The 17,726-nt window shown below is 40.2% G+C and overlaps 1 protein-coding gene across 10 annotated transcripts in view; it reads right to left on the bottom strand.

Moving 5' to 3' along the window:
• Nucleotides 1-17,726, bottom strand: part of POLN (DNA polymerase nu) — a 174,937-nt gene that overhangs the window by 64,471 nt on the left and 92,740 nt on the right. For 7 of the 10 annotated variants that reach the window (XR_011538819.1, XR_011538821.1, XM_008528095.2 and 4 more), the window contains 3 exons: nt 11,404-11,461; nt 10,357-10,434; nt 9,293-9,407 (listed from right to left, as the gene is read on the bottom strand). The exons of 1 other annotated variant lie outside the window; for it this stretch is intronic. Coding sequence is in view for 6 of the 9 variants with exons in the window: in XM_008528095.2 (XP_008526317.1) it covers nt 9,293-9,407; nt 10,357-10,434; nt 11,404-11,461 (251 nt within the window). In the remaining 3 variants the exon portion in view is untranslated. Of the gene's footprint in view, nt 1-9,292; nt 9,408-10,356; nt 10,435-11,403; nt 11,465-17,726 lie in introns of all 10 variants that reach the window. 2 more of the 10 variants (XR_011538820.1, XM_070615229.1) reach the window with 1 other exon arrangement.

The raw sequence follows: 17,726 nt of genomic DNA, 5'->3' as shown, positions 1-17,726 counted from the left end.
CTTCCTAGTCCATGGTTCTCCATGGCCCTTTGCTCCATTTCCTGGGACTTCCTTTTCCATTATCTTTCTTGGCTGCATGTAGGAGGACACTGAAGAATTTTCTTTCCTTGGTGGATGAACATATTTCTCAGACTGATTCTTGCCTATTGAAGATATGGGGCCCAAGGGTTGCTTTAAGTCTCAAACAATTACAGTCTCTCTTAGCCCAGAGTGGTGGTTCTTTGGAAAGTACAACTCTCAGAAACATAGTTAGTTCTATCTGACTTCGGTCAGTTCCATGAGTCAACAAACATACCCACAATTCATTTAGAGATGTATCCTCTCTCTAGACTTCACTGCAGGTAACTTGAGTTTATCAGGAGTTTGTGGGAAAGCCATTGTTAGTCTCTTTTTCCAGAGTTATGTTGTCTAACGGTGAGGATTTATGGGTGCCACTTTAATTCTTTCAGAGACATTAATAGTAGGCCTTAAGACCACACTGTTAATTTGTTAAAAGGGAGTGTTTTAATCGGCCTTTGTTGCTCAAAGCCCTTTTCAGATTCATCTTTTACTGGTTGGAGATGAGAATCATGTCTATATTCAAGAGTGTAAGACTTCAATTTTATGGAATCTCTTTATTCCCTTTCACTCCTACTTGTTCACTGGCCAATTTTTTTCTGTTTGTTTCTTATCATCCCTTCTCACATGTAGACAATAGCAACCAAGCATGTTCCAGAATTCTGTTGGTCCCCTTTGCCTACAGCCTTAGCTCATTAGGATATTAATTGCCTCACAAGTTATGACAGGTGAAATTTTACCAAATGTGATACCATTTACAATATGCCATCCTCCAGCCTCCAATAAACATCTCCTCACTGCCCACCACCTGGCCACAAAGCCAGTGCCACAGGTTTTAGGATTCACTAGAGCAGCCTCTTACTTCTGGCACCAAGTCCTAGAGATACTATGATAGGCCAAGTTATGCCGCCATAATAAATCACTCCAAAATCTTATTGCCTGCAACAAGAATAGTTCATTTCTCATTTTCACGACATTTCCAATACAGATTGGCCCACCATTTATAATGCAGGATGATGGAGCAACCTCTATCAATTTTGTCAGCTGTGGTAATAGAGAGAAAAGAGATCAAGAGGGATTATGTGTAGTTTCTTAAAGCCTCAGCTTAGGAGTGACACATGTCACTTTTACTTACATTTTATTAGCCAGAGCAAGTCACATGCCCAAGTCTGACATCTACTGGGTAGGGAAGCACCAGCTTCCTCCAGAGAGGGGGAGCGGCCCACAACACTGTCTACCATACTTCCTTATGAGAGAATATTTCAGAAAAGCACCTCAAAAAAGTCTTAAGCAGAAGAAAAACTAATATATTTTGCAGTGAAAAATTCTTTTAAGTTTCAGTCTGAAAATGTTCAATTTAAGGCACAGCCAACAAAGAATTTTTTAATCTGCGTTTTGTAAAACTTTTAGGAAACCACCTAATCAGGCAAATATGTAATCATTACTGCAAAGACACCTAGGTGGCCTGTCTTAGACCCCACGGTGAAGAATGGCCGTGTCTTCCATGTGCATTTGACAATGCTGAAGTGGGAGGCAGCAGCCCTGAGGTCTGGTTCTGGCTCTGATGTGCACTCCGTGGGCAGGTCCAAGCTCTCCTGATCTCAGACTTTCATCAATCAATCATAGTTCTACAAGTGATTTCTAAGACTTCTTCCATGTCTCCATTTTTATATATAATCTATACATTTTAAAAACTTTTTCAAGGAAACTGTTATTCTTTGAAAATGTTACTAAATATTTCAGAATATAATGTCAAATTGCCTTTTTGTTTTTTGTGTTTCAAACAAAAAGGCATTTACGTGAAACAAACATTTTTAAGAGTATATTTGATCTTGCTGCTTTTTCACCATGTGCTATGCTAGTCCTCTGTTTGGACCATCAAAATCATTTCCACAGCAACTAATTACAGCATAAGGCACAAGTGCTGGATTACTGCTGCTGGTGGGGAATTAGGAGCAACATCATGCAAATGTTAAAGCTTCTTATTTTTGAAGTTCTCTCAAGAAATAATCAAGCTAAGAAAACACAGGAAGGACATACAATCCCCAACACAGACATGAACTTGCCAAGTTGGCTTTCTGAGTGATGAGCTTTAATATGAACCTGAAGAGAATTATTTTCTGCCTGATATTTTCTATCTTTTTCAGAAGTCAGTTGAGCATACTTGTGTGGGTCTGTTTCTGGCTTCTCTTTTCTGCTCCACTGGTCTATGTGTCAGTCCCTCTGCCAGCACCACACTCTCTTGATTACTATATATTATCTTAATATCATGCAGTGATTCCTCCCACTTTATTCTTTGTCAAGATTGTTTTAGCTGTTCTAGGGTCTGTGCCTTTTCATATAAATTTTAGAATAAGCTTGTCAATGTCTACAAAAAACTTGCTTGGATTTTAATAGGGATTGCATTAAACCTATGGATCAATTTAGGGAGAATTGACATATTTACCATGTTGCGTCTTCCATTTTATGAACACAGTATGTCTCTCCATTTATTAGATCTTCTTTGATTTCTTTCATCAGCATTTTGTAATTCTAGACATACAGATTGTAGCATATTTTGTTAACTGAATACTTAAGTATTTCATTGTCTTTGGAGTGATTGTAAATGGTATTGCATTTTTTTAAAAGATTTTTAAATTTTTCCTTTTTCTCCCAAAGCCTCCCAGTACAAAGTTGTGTATTTTTAGTTGTGGGTCCTTCTAGCTGTGGCATGTGGGATGTCACCTCAGCATGGCTTGATGAGCAGTGCCATGTCTGCACCCAGGATTCGAAGTGGCGAAACCCTGGGCTGCCGAAGCAGAGAGCGTGAACTTAACCACTCGGCCACAGGGCAGCCCCTGGTACTGCATTTTTAATTTCGATTCCTGCATGTTCATTGTCAGCTTATAGAAATGAAATTGGTTTTTGTGTGTTGATATTGTGTCTTGTGACCTTGCTGAACTCACTTAATAGTTCTAGAAGTTAAAAAAGTTTTTTCCTGTATATTCTTCGGGAATTTCTATATAGACAATCATGTCATCTGCAAATTTTATTTCTTCCTTTCCAATCTGTATTTATGTCTTTTTCTTGCCTTATTCAGTGGCTAGAACTTCAATATTCAATATTAATAAGTTCTCCTCATCTTATGGGGAAAGCATTCAGCCTTTCACCATTAAATACGCTGTTAGCTGTTGGTTTTTTATAGATGTTCTTTATCAAATTGAGGTTGTTCCTCTGTCTTTCTAACTTTCTGAGAATTTTTATCATGAATGTGTGTTGGATTTTGTCAAACGCTTTGTCTGGGTCAATTGATATAATCATATTATTTTTATTCTTTAATTTGATCACATGCTGAATTAGACTGATTGATTTTCAAATGTTTAACCAGCCTTGCACAACTGGAATAAATCCCACTTGGACATAGTGTATAATTATTTTTAGACATTGTTAGATTCAGTTTGCTAATATTTTGCCAAGGATTTCTGCATCAAAGTTTGGGGGTGACGTTGGTCTGTAGTAGAGTTTTGTTTTGCTTTATTTTGTTTTTACTCTCTGCCTCATTTTGGTAGGGTAAGACTGCCTTCACAGAATGATCGGGAAATGATCCCTCCTCTTCTGTTTTCTAGAAGAAGTTGTATACAATTCGTGTTAATTTTTCTTTAAATGTTTGGTAAAATACTCTAAGGAAGCCATTTGGGACTGGAGATTTCTTTTCCAGGAACTGTTATATTACAAATTCAATGTCTTTAATGGTTATAGGACTATTCAGGCTATCTATTTAATTTTAGTTGGTTTTTGGTAGTTTGTGGTTTTCAAGAAATTGGTCCACTTCTTCTAAATTGTTGAATTTTTTAGCATAAAGTTGTTAATAGCATTCTCTTATTATCCTTTTGATATCTATAGGATCTGTACTAATATCTTCAACTCCATTCCTGATATTGATGATTTATGTCTTCTCTATTTTTATTTTGTCAGTCTTGCTAAAGTTTATCAATTTTATTGATTTTTCAAAAACTCAGCTTTTCTTTCATTGATTTTCTCTATTGTTTCCCTATTTTAAATGTCATCGATTTCTGCTCTTATCTTTATTATTTCCTCCCTTCTGCTTACTTTGGGTTTATTTTACTTATCTTTTCAAGTTTCTTGAGATAGAAAGTTAGATTATTTATTTGAGACCTTTCCTCCTTTTTAATGCAAGCATTTAGTGCTATACATTTCCCTCTTGGCACTGCTTTAGCTGCATCCTTTGCCTGATACTTTGACAAAAATGTTTTGCTGTAGGGGCCGACCCCGTGGCTGAGTGGTTGGGTTCGCACTCTGCTTTGACAGCCCGGGGTTTCACTGGTTTGGATCCCAGGTGCAGACATGGCACTGCTTGTCAGGCCACGCTGGGGTAATGTCTCACATAACACAACCAGAGGCACTCACAAGTAGAATATACAACTATGTACGGGGGTGGGGGTGGGGGTGGGGGCTTTGGGGAGAAGAAGAAGGAAAAGAAAAAAATGTTTTGCTGTTATACTTGGCTAGTGACAGCCAGAGTAGCTTTGGGCCCACTGAGCAAAACAGATGATTGGCAATTTATGCACAAACACTCTTCTTGAATCACAGATAGATTCTTTCACACACTATAAAGCAGAATATCCAGAGCACTATTCCATCAAAGCACTAAGATGGCAACAAAACTCAAGAGTGAACCAAATAAGCAAAATATTCTTCCTGCCTATGCAGGAACCATCTTCTAAGACTTTCCACACCTCTGGAGAAATGCCAGGAGTATTGTTAAATCTATTACATGCTTTAGGAATTCTATATTATCTTATATCCTAATGGAGGAAAAGTGAAACAGAAGAAAGGACATCTTCTGGGAAGAAGTACACAGAGAAATCCAGGGTGAGCAAAACATCCCAGGGTACACTTGTGTTCAAAGCATAGAGGAGGGAAAAGAGACAAAGATAAAGAATAAGTAGTGAGCACTAGAAAAGATGCTCAACAGCAGTAGTCATCAGGGAAATGAAAATCAGAACCACAATGAGATATCACTTCACACACTATGATGGCTAGAATCAAAAAGACAGATAACAAAGTATTGGTGAGAATGTGGATAAACTGGAACCTCATACATTGCTTGTGGGGTGTTAAATGGTGTAGCTATTTTGGAACCTAGTTCAGCAGTTCCTCAAAAAGTTAAATACAGTTGCCACTGAATTGTATACTTTTAAATGGTTAAGATGGTAAATTTTATACTACATTATTTTACAATAGTAAGAAAAAAGTTAAACATAGAATTACTATATGACCCAGCAATTCTACTCCTAAGTATATACCCAAGAGAAATGAAAACATATGTCCACACAAAAACTTGTACATGAATGTTCATAGCAGTATTATTCACAATACCCAAAAGGTGGAAACAACCAAATGTCCAACCCAACTGATGAATGGATAAACAAATGGAATATTATTTGCTTGTTTAAACTGAAATATATAGAATACATTATTTCATATAACGGAATATAATTCAGTCATAAAAAGGGATGAAACACTGATACACGCTACAACATGCATGAACCTTGAAAACATTATGTTCAGTGAAAGAAGCCAGTCACAAAAAGCCACATATTGTATGATTCCATTAATGTGAAATGTCCAGAACAGACAAATGTATAGGGACAGAAAGTAGATTAGTGGTTTCCATAGGGGAGGGCAGAATGGGGAGTGATGGCTGAGTATGGGGTTTCTCTCAAGGTGATGGAAGTGTTCTGGAATTAGACAGTGGTGATGGTTGCAAAACTTTGTGAATGTACTAAAACCCACTGAATTATACATGTTAAAAGGGTAAATTTTACGGTATGTGAATTATATCTCAATTTGAAAAAGGATAAATAGCGCACGCCAAGGAGAAGGGCATTTGCCCAGGAGTAGTGGACCAGGAGAAAGCATCGGGACTTGGAGGCACTGAGAGTCAGTGATGCTACATGTCAGCACAGATGCCTGCAGAGCCTTTGAGCTGGAGGAACGGGGATCGGTAGGGTCTGAGCCTGCTCTTGCTTGCTTTGGACCTCAGGGCCAACTGCACCCCGAAGAAAGCCAATTATTGTCTTAGATGGAAGGAGTTCTGAGCTTCAAATTAAAAGAAGTAAAGCCTACGTAGGTAAAAGGAAAGTTTATTCAAAAAAGTACGAATAAGCCGGTAGTGAGAAAGCATAGGGAGTAAGTATAGACTTGTTTTGTACCTAAAGAGTAAATGAGAGCTGCAGTGGGGTTGAAGAAAGAATTTCTATTTAGCATTGTCTTTAGGGTAACCCTAAACAGTTGGTTTTTTGTTTTTTTCCCCAGTAGAGGGAAAGATGGAAGTCAAAAGAAGATATTAACAATGCTGGAGTAAAAATGGAAAATAAAGGAAATATGGATGAGAACTGCCACATAAGGTTGTGCACTGCACAACTCTAGGAGGTGCTATTCACACTGATGTCTAAATGTGTGGCATCACCTAGAGATGTGCAATGCACAGTCCTGATCTTGGCAATAGAGGATGCTTCTTCCTTTGAGACAAGAACCTTTGAAGACTGGGAGGAGGACATACAATGACATATTGAGGCAGAGTGGAAAGGAGTCTGAGGCCCTCTACTTTGTCATTCAAATAAGAGGGGAGGTTCTTTTTCAAGACTAATAGAGAAGAGTAGACATCTGTGGGAGGCCAAAAAGAGTTTGGAGCAGCTGATGAGACAAAATGTAGAGATGTCCCTCTCGACATGATGGAGAGATGTAAGGGTCCCTCTCAGGTCAGATGACTCAACTTTATAGTGGACTCTCTCACCACCACTCTGTGGCTTCCTCCAGCACCTTGGGGTGGGAGATGGGAAAGCAGACAGTGGGGATCACTCTGGGCTGGAACATGCAACCAGGGAGGAGGTCAAAGGAGCACCGAGCCCTGAGAGGAGGGCTTGGTGGAGGGCGAGGGGTCCATCACGTCTTCATATACCTGGTGATTCATCCAGCAGGCCATTACTGAGCGCCCAGGATGTGATGAGGACGCAGAAGACATGTCTGGGCTGCATCTCACGGTGCTGAACTTGCAGTGTGGCCAGGAATCACTGTGAGGTGCAGTAAATGATAGATGCACGCACAGGAGAGGAGGGCTTGGTGGGCTGGGAGGGTGGGAGCAAGGCCAGCAAGAAGAGAGTTCCGAGATGAAGAACTTGGGGTCAGAGAGAGGAACCCAGGCCACACTTCTGCAAGATCTAGGTGTGAAACAGCTTAGGGTGTGATGAGCCTGGGGGATGAGGTGGGTCACGATGGAGGTCACTTGTGTTAAAAAGCAGCAGATGCGAGGCCAGTGTCGGGGAAGACCAGGCACAAAGGACAGTGCAGAGGGCGACAGAGGGAATAACGAGAGGAGGTCCTCGGCCCAGGGCAGGTAGCGGAGACTCAAGGCTAACGCTCAGAAGCTGGGCTTGGGCCCCGACTGCTTTACTTACACCGTCGTATTCTCATACCCTAGCACGTCTCTTCCGCCAGGCCATTATTCCATTATTCTTTGGTTTTGGTTGCTTTCCCTGCTGCTGCCATCATAAACAATTTCCACAACCACTCTTTAAAATCCAGCTCAGCAAATAGTAACATTCTCATTCCTTTGTTACCTTGAGATATAACATTTCTCCTCCAATTTTTTAAATTCAAATAAGTCTTGTGATGGTGGTGTTTTTGGAGAGGAGATGTTTTCTGATCAACTGAAAACTCTGAATTCCATGCTATTTACTCATTTATTCGACAGATCCTCACTGAGTCTCCATACCTTGTGCGGCACAGCAGGAGCGAGAGCAGAGTGGCCTGGCCCTCGCGGAGCTGACATTGCAGCAGGGACAGACAGTCAGGAAACAAACGAGAACACATGTGACTGGGGAGCGGTAGTGCTGGGAAGGAAAGTGAGCATAGGGTGGTCATGGAAGGTCCTTGAGGGAATGCCACCAGGGCCGAGTGGACCAGGTAAAGGATGAGTCCTTGGGGGAAAGGCCTTATTTGGGATCTAGCTCCAGTGGCTGGAGAGGGTGGGAGGCAGTGAGGCAGAGAGCGGCCAGCACCTGTGCTGGACAAGGGGATGTGGCCCTGCCCTTGTAGGGCTCATATACCTTCAGAAAAGACAGTGACAACAACAAAGAGTGAGTGTATGAGGAGAAAAATGCAGGGGCTTGAGAATACAGAGGGACAGACCTCATGGAGTGATGTCCCTAGGGTGGCTCTGAGGGTGAGCAAGGTGACGGCCAGCTAATGTGGGATGAGAGGGTGAGGGGGTCCACAGGAGAGAGCAGCACGAGGGCAGAGGCTGAGGTGAGAGGGAGGCTGGCACCTGCAGTTGCTGAAGGAGGGGACGGTGACAGCAGGCACAGCAACCTTCTCAGCAGCAGGCCTATCCAGGCCCCTCTTCTTCCTCAGCAGAATCCCGACTGCTCCAGGCAGTGACGTACCTGGCCCTGGTGAGAAACCGTGACTGCGCCTCTTTGTTCTAGAGGGTTACCATCATCAGCCTCCCTACAGCTAGGGCAGCTGCACGACCCCACTCTGGAAAATGAGGTGTAAGAGTTGTCTGTGGTGGGGCTCTCGGGGAGGACTTCTACCTTCCAGACCCAAGGGAAGATGTGAGAGGAGAGCCTGCAGCTGCCCTCTCTGTCCTGCTGTGGAGACAGTGGCAGATATTTCACAACCAGAAGGAAGAAAAGCCAAGATCCTAAGAATACTGACTCGGGAAGAAGGATGGGCTGACATTGTTGAGCTGCCCAGCAAAACCTGAGACCATCTGCCTCTAGAACTCTCTGAGTGTAAGTCACTGTCACACAGGGACTGTCACTCGCAGCCCAATGTGCTCCTAGCCCACTTGACAGGGTCGCGGCAGCAGCAGGGATGTTCACTCTCCTCTGCAAAGCACGAGGCACACGCACCCAGCACCCTGGGCTCTGTCTTCTTTGCATTGGCACTCATCTGGAGGGAACGCATGACTGGCACTTTTAATTTTTCCAATATTTCTACTACATTCTTTAGCAATTGACTTCTTTTTTAGTGGTAAAGAGCTATAGCTTCTTTCATAATTGAGAAACTCTTGGCATCCTAGTTATCTACTCTTCTTTTCAAAAAGATTAACTACTAGAGAAAAACATAATTTCTTTCTTATGAAAATAGCCTTGGAATAACTTCAGGCTTTTAAAATCATGTCAGCATTCCTGCAGATCTGATAATATTGTGAACTCATATATCTTACCACTGTGAAGTCAGGGTAGAAAATACATCATCTCTTTCAGATTCCTGGAATAACTTCAGAAGTTCTGGATCCCCAGATAAGTGTGCAAGAATGCGCAATTCAATCTGTGAAAAGTCTATTAGAGTTCTGCATTAATTCAGAATCTAGCAACAATGTCCCTCATTGTTGCTACCCACCCCTTAGCCAACACTCAATCTTCCCTCCCTGCTGAGGTATTAAGGTCAGCATCCCCACCTCCCACCTGCCAGGGTGCTTTGGCCTCAGGGCCACTGGACATCCTGTGCCTGAAAGTCCAAGAGACCCCTTCTGCCTCTGTGAGGCCGGTCATGCCTCCAGGGTGGGCTGTATTTATTCATTCATTCATTCTATACATCAGAATTTTAGAAAGGGCCTACTATGTGCCAAGCTGTGTGCTGGGGATATGGCATCAATAGAACAGACAACAATCCCTTCCTTCATAGAGCTTACATTCTAGGAGGGGGAGACAATTTGAATGAATTATTTGGTATGTTAGACAGTGAGAAACGAAATGAAAAAGATCAAGATAAGAAGGTTCAGGAGTGAGTGTGTGCATAGGGAAGTTGCTGTCATAAATAGGGTAGTCACTGTACACCTTATCAAGAAAGCACATTTGAGCAAAGGCACAGAGGAAGTGAAGGAGGGAGCAAGACGATATCTGGGGAAGAGGGTCCCACGCAGGGCCTGAGGTAGAGCTGGCTAGTGTGTTGGAGGACAGCAGAGTGGCCAGCATGGCTGTAGAGAGCAAGCAAGACAGAGAGCCGTGGGTGACGAGGACAGAGAGGAAAAAGAAGGGGCAGACTGAGTGGGACCACGTAGAGATATTTGGGATCTAGCTATGGTGAAGTAAGAGACCCAGGAAGCAGATCTGTTCTTATTTACTATGCATAAGAAATCTTTGCCTCATACAAATATTTGCCTTAGGATTTAAAGAATGAGTTCTGTGAATACCTTTGAATTATTAAATTTTTAAATATTTGAACTGTGCAAAACGCGTAATGTGAGCTACAATGACACAGCGTCTCTCCACCATAGCTTGCACATACCTGCTGCCAGGAAGGTGTGGCCTTCAGATGAGACAAACATGGTCCTCGGGGAGATGGTGAGGATGTCATCTTCCTTACCTGAATTGTTATTTCAAAAGCACTTGGTGAGTTGGTCACGAGCTGATTCACAGCTATTCCTCATACAAAGTTATTTTAACATCAGTCTAAAGTCAAAAGAGTCTAGATTTCTGATTTTTCTGAATGTTCTTACTAACATAATCTGAAAATATAATATTACTACTGGAAGTAAACTAGATTTTCTGTTGTTAAAATTTTCTGTTCAGTCTGGAATAGGTAATGAAGAACAGATGAAATATTGACACTTGGACGTATTCCAATAAGAGCAATCTAGAGACTCTGCGAGCCTCCTTAATTAGAAGACTGACCATGGAGAAGCACGAACTCTAAGATTCTCCCACTGAACACATTTCAAAGGGCGGTAGGAGATAAATCTCCTTATCGTCACCTTCCATGAGTCCTGTTTAAGCATGATTATGTGTATTTTAAGAAGGACTGCTCATCACACTTCCTTGTTTTGCTGTGGCGTCTGGGGCAGCAGTTCCCAAAGCCACGGGGGCAGGAGTTTGCTAGGAATGGGCCACAGAACCCTGCTTTGCTCAGATTTGACCTTTGTGTTTTTTAGAAACGTAACCATCAGCATTACAGTGGAAGAGCTTAAAAGAAAGAAGATCGTTAGTATGCTTTTATAAACATTTCCAGTAATTTTCAGGCTGTAATAAAAGTCAGTTCTATTGTATGTCTGCTTGTTTTTTTCTTTACTGAGAAGCTGGTGGGGGAGAGATGGTAGGAAGAGAGCTACTTTCCTTGTATAATTATCATCTATTTTAACATGTAAACTGCTAAAAGGGAGGCACCATATCACTTTAGCTGTGTTTTCTTTTTCAATGTATATTTAAATCCTGGTCATACAAAGGAGAACTTCAGGAAAGCAAAGCAGTTAGTTATACAGAAAAGCAAGTACAAACACTTGTAGATTTTTTTAAAATGTTACTCAAGACTTTAGCAAAATAGAAAGAAATGTAATACCTTTAAAATTTTGAGGTTTAGTAATTTGAATTGGATGCTTGGAGATACCCTGGATATTCTGCTAATAATAAGAGGAAAATAGCTTTAGTTGAAATAGTATCTACTCTTAAATTAATCTGTATATTTAAGGGTATTAAAAATGTGTCAAATTTTCTTAAACATTAACAAAATAACTAATGCCAACGTATTATGTATGCATAAGCATATAAATACTTAACACAACTGTCTAATACTGAAACATAATTTCGGTGGGTGCACCACTAAATATAATCAGCGAATGTAAGCCTTATCATAATTACATACAGTAATTCTTTTATCAGCAGCCAAAATTATAAACTTAGTTAACTTTAAAATTCCTACATAATATACCAAATATAGATTTCTGTGAAATTTGTATATTGTACTTTCCTTTCAAAACGTATTTTAAGGTGAAAATTTAGGTCTCTCCACCCTGTTCACCCCCTCCTCCATTACCCTTGGTGTTGACCTCTGTCTTGCTAATTGTACTGATTCTACATGATCTCTAACAGGAGATACAAGAGGAGGGGATACTTCCTAATTCATTTCATGAGGCCAGTAACATCCTAATAACAAAACCAGACACATACATTTCAAGAAAAGAAAACTACAGACTGACATCCCTCATAAATACAGATACAAAAAATCCTAAATAAAATATTAGCAAATCAAATCCAGAAATAGAACAATCATCAAGACCAACTGGGGTTAATCCCCAAAATTCCAGCCTTGGAAAGTTTGACTTTTGAGAATCTATTAATATCATTCACTGTAGTAACAGACTAAAGAAGAAAAATTACGTAATTATCTTAATAGGTGCAGACAAAGCATTTGACAAAATTAAATATCCATTCATGATAAAAACTACTCTCAGCAAACTAGGAATAGAAGGGAATCTTCTAACATAATAAAGAAAATCTGTGACAAAACCTAAATGTAACATCATCCTTCACAGTGAAAGATTCAATAGTGAAAGATTCATCCTTGCCTTATGATCAGGAACAAGTCAAGGATGTCTATTCTCAATACTTTTAGTCAACATAACATAGGAGGTCTTAGCCAGCACAATAAGGCAAGAAAAAGAAATAAAAAGCATACAGTGGAAAGGAAAAAACAAAATGTTTATTATTCACTAACGACACGATTGTCTAAATCTTCATAGATGTCATGGAAACTACAAAAAAGTTCCTAGGACTAATGAATGAGTTGACCAAGGTACCAGGATATAAAGTCAATATACAAAAATCAATTGTATGTTTACATATTACCAATGAACAACTGGACATTCAAATTAATAAACAATACACCCCCAAAATATTTAGGTATAAACCTGTATGCTGAAAACTATAAAATCCTGATGAAAGAAATCAAAGAAGCTCTAAATAAATGGAAAGACATACCATGTTCATGGATTAGAATACTCAATATTAATTCACCAATGACCCCCAAATTGATCTATAAATTCAACACAAGACCAATCAAAATCCCAGGAAGATTCTTCATAGCTATCAACAAGTTGATTCTATAATTTATGGATCATAGATCTAAATGCAAAATGTAAAACTCTAAAACTTTTAGAAGAAGACTCAATAGAAAATCTTTGTGGTCTTGGGTTAGACAAAGAGCTGTTAGAAACATACAAACAGCAAGGTCCATAAAAGAAAACAATTGAAAATTTGGGCTTTATCAAACTTGCATAAACCTTTGGTCTGTGAAGGACACTTTTAAGGGAAGAAAAATCAAGCCTCATACCAGGAGAAATTTTTTGCAAATCACATTGGATTTGAAATATATAAAGAATTCTCAAAAAATTCAGCAATGAGAGGTACTCCCAGAATGGCAGAGTGAGGAGCTTGCCTACTCATTCTATGAGGTCAGTGTTACTCTGATACCAAAGCCAGGATCAAATACAATATCCTCCATAAATACAGACACAAAAATCCTCAATAAAATATTAGCAAACTAAATCTAGCAACATACAAAAAGGGTTATATACCATGACCAAGTGGGATTTACCTCAGAAATGCAAGGTCAGTTTAAAATCCAAAAGTCATTAATATGATACATCAGATTAGTAGACTAAAGAAAAAGAAACACATCATCATCATCATAGAATATTAAAAGCATTCAAAAAAATCTGGCATTCACTCGTATTAAAGTATCTCAACTAACTAGGAAAAAGAGTCTTTTCTCAACCTAATAAAGAGTATCTACAATTTATTCACTTTGAGTAATTTCAATGTCTACAGCTATATTAAATAGGATGTGTTCTCTATCAAGTAGCATGTCAAATCAGGATCAGATCAGACCGTAACTAATGTACCCGGCTAAAAGCTCTTGGTAAGCACAGCGGGATGTCAGGATCACCCAGCAGACAAGTGCACAATTCCTAAAATCATTTCCCTCCCACAGCACATAAAATAACAGTTTTAATGAAAGTTGCTTTACCAAAAGAAAGAGGGATAAATAAGTTTCCTATTTGTTCTGAGAAAGCAGTAATGTTAAGTTTAAATTGATTATTTTTAGATGAATATGAAGGAAGCCTTTTGATAATTAAATGCCAATTTTTATGTTTTACAATATAACAAACAATAGGATAATAGAAAATTCACTAGGGGCTGGCCCCCATGGCCGAGTGGTTAAGTTCCCGTGCTCCACTTCAGTGGCCCAGGGTTCCGTCAGTTCAAATCCTGGGTGCGGACATGGCATGGCTCATCAGGCCACGTTGAGGCGGCATCCCACATGCCACAACTAGAAGGACCTACAACTAAAAATACACAACTATGTACCCAGGGGGCTTTGGGGAGAAAAAGGGAAAAAAAAAGAAAATTCACTAAATATCTAACTTACATAGCACACTTTGTTAAATATGTTCTACAATTTGAACTTTTTTAAAAGGGAAAATTCATTTTCTTCTTTTTTTTTCTTTTTCTCCCCAAAGCCCCCCAAGTACACAGTTGGGTATTCTGGTTGCAGGTCCTCCTGGTTCTGCTATGTGGGATGCCACCTCAGCAGCGCCTGATGGATGAGTGGTGCTATGTGTGTGCCCAGGATCCAAACCAGGTAAAGCCTGGGCCGCCAAAGCGGAGCACGCAAACTTAGCCACTCGGCCACAGGGCCAGCCCCTATAATTTGAACATTTTAAGGAAAGCTAAAATGTATATCTTGTTCTTTGATCGTATGGAAGCATGCAATCCCAAGAAGGGACTTGAAGGTTTTAGCTCTTTTTTTTTTTCCCCTCCGTCACTGCTGACAGATATCAGCCTGACTCCTAGGCACTCCCACTAATCTCAAATGGGTTCTTCTTTTCTATTATCCTGCAATAGCCGTTCTGTCCATGGTGAGTTGCCAAGGCATGAATGAGAGCTTTGGCATCTGACTATGGCAGAGAATCTCAACCAGGAACAGCAATATTTTACTGTTGTGCTACAGGGAAAGAAGAGGAATAGTAAGTAGTTCCTTTAAGTCAATCTCAAACAAGCTGGATAAAAAAGCTGTGCATTCTTATTGGAGATGTGGAACATAAAATTACTGAACAAGAAAAAATAAAATATTTTCAATCAGAACTGCTTTTATGAAGTGTCCCAAATATGCCTAGAGATAAGTTATTAAAATTAAATAAAACAGCTGTTAAAAATAGGACCAGAATATTTTGATGGAGAGCACCAAAAACATCTATGAAATCTTCTATTATGCTAAATTTTTTAAAAATAAAAATATCCTTTTTATTTTAGAACAGTTTTACAGAAAGGTTGGGACGATGGTATAGAGTCCCCATATGCCCCTCACCCAGTTTCCCATATTGCTAGCATCTGACATTGTTATGATACCTTTGTCACAACTAAGAAACCAACATCAACACATTATTATTAACTAAACTCCATAATTTACTTGGAATTGACCAACTTTTACCTAACGTCCTTTTTCTGCTCCAAGATCCCATCCAGGACAACACATTACATTCAGTTGTCATGTCTCCTTAGGCTCCTCTTGGCTGTGGCAGTTTCTCAGACTTTTTTATGACCTTAACAGTTTTGAGGAGTACTGGTCAGGCAGAATGTCCCTCAGTTGAGATTTGCTTGATGTTTTTCTCATGGTTAGACTGGGATTATTGGTTTTGGGAAGAAGACCACAGAGGTAAAGTGCCCTTCCCATCACATCGTATCAAAGGCACATGCTATCAACATGACCTATCACTGTTGATATTGACCTTGATCTGAGGTGGTGCTTGCTAGGTTCTCCACTGAAAAGTTATTTTTTTATTTGTCCTTTTCTATGCTGTATTCTTTGAAAGCAAGTTTCTAAGTGCAGCCCACACTTAAGGGGTGGGAAGTTATCACAGCAAGCATTTTTCTGTATGCAGTGAGAGAAGCAAACTGAAAGAGGGGTGGTGTTGTGAGAAAGCTTTCTATGTGGGGAGAATATTAATTGACCAAACAGAAAACCGAAGGTCCTGGCAAAAATGCCAGAGGAGGGGGAGGTGATGTCAGCTGCAGCGGTGGAGACTGTTGGCATGGACAGAAGACTGCAGCCTGAACTGGGTCTTGAAGGTCAGAAGAGGTTTGCAGCAGCAAAAGGTGGATTCAGACCAGCAAGAGGCAAAACAGGCCTGCAACTCAGGACTTGCAAATTCCCTACAGGTAATAGCTCACTAGGTTGTGAGGGAAAACCCTGTAGAATTTGGCCTGCGGCGTATCTCAAATTTAGTTAGCTAAGGAACCCTTTTCTACAGAACTCCTTTTAGCATCTCAAGGCGTGTAGTCGTCCAGAGCTGTTCCTTACTTGGAGCCTTTGACTTTTGGTCTTTCTCTGGAACATTACTTTCCCTCAGACCTTAGCAAGCCCAGCTCCTTCTCAATTTTGAAGCCACAGCTCAAATGTCACCTGCTCAGTGAAGCCCTCCTAGAACATCTAAGCCAAAGTAGCACCCCCACCCCCTTAACTCTTTATTCCTATTTTCCCTGTTTATTTTTCCCTTGGCACTTACTACAATGGAAATTTGTTATGTATTTACATGGTTATGGGCTATCTGTTACCCCTAGATTAAACAAACCAACTAACATATGGTGCCTCCATTCCAGATAGTTTCACAAGTCCAAAGAGGCGTGTCACTAGACTCTTCTGGTCCTTTCCCCTCCATACAGCCTGTATCTGCTTTACCGCCTGGATGTCTTCCTGTTTATTCTCTCTGCATCCTTTGCACTGCCCGTGTCCTGTCTCATCTTACCTGGGTTCTAACAACATTCTCCCAACCATGAGTGAAGCAACTGTATCATTCACTCTGTCAACTACTGTTTATTGGCTACCCAATTTATTCCAGACATTCTTCTAGGAGCTGGGAAAACAAGTGGTGAACAGGGCAGGCAGAGTTCCTGCCCCCATGGGGCTTCCATTCTAGTGGAAAGAGGCAAAGAATAAATGAAACAAGACAGACATGGGTCCTGTTCTGAGGGGCGTACACTTTAGAGAGAAAAAAGAGAGAAGTATGCATCGTTACAAATTGTAATCATGCAAGACAATAACAGGGTGCTATAATTTTGAATGGGGAGGGTGAATCAAAGAGCACCTCTCTGAGCAGATGTCACCCAGGCTAGGAACAGGGTTACCACCAGGGTAAGCTTTCAAAAACACAAAACTCATCTTTTCACTCCTTGGCTTCAAATATTTCAGTAGTTTTCCATTATCCTGGGGATAGAGTTCATGCCCTTATGATTTGATCTTGATCGCCATTTGCAACTGCGTCTCTCACCACTGCCCCACAGACAAACACCAGCCAAACTGAGCTACTTGCAGCTTCTCCAACAGAGCATGCTATCTGGCCCTCTTTGGTGATCTGGCTCCCCTTTTCCTCCTTTTTTTAAAAATTGAGGTATAATTGACATTATATTATATTAGTTCCAGGTGTACAATGTAATGATTTGATATTTGCATATATTGCAAAATTATCGCAATAAATCCAGTTAACATCTGTCACCATACATAATCACAAATTTTTTTTCTTGTGATGAGAAATTTCAGGATCCACTCTTCTAGCTACTTATGTAATATAGCATTATTAACTATAGTCACCATACTGTACATTACATCCCAATGACATACTCATCTTATAACTAGAAATTTGCACCTTTTGACCGCCTTCACCCATTTTGCCCACACCCTGCCTCAGGCAACCATCAATCTGTTCTCTATATCCATGAGCTCAGTTTTGTTTTTTGTTTTTTTTAGATTCCGTATTGATTTATAAGTGAGATAATACAGTATTTATCCTCTTCTGACTTATTTCACTTAGCATAATGCCTTCAAGG

The sequence above is a fragment of the Equus przewalskii genome, chromosome 3 (assembly GCF_037783145.1).
Source record: "Equus przewalskii isolate Varuska chromosome 3, EquPr2, whole genome shotgun sequence".
NCBI lineage: Eukaryota > Metazoa > Chordata > Mammalia > Perissodactyla > Equidae > Equus > Equus przewalskii.
The sequence above is the reverse complement of the archived record's forward strand: the minus strand, read 5'-3'. Positions and strand labels throughout refer to the sequence as shown.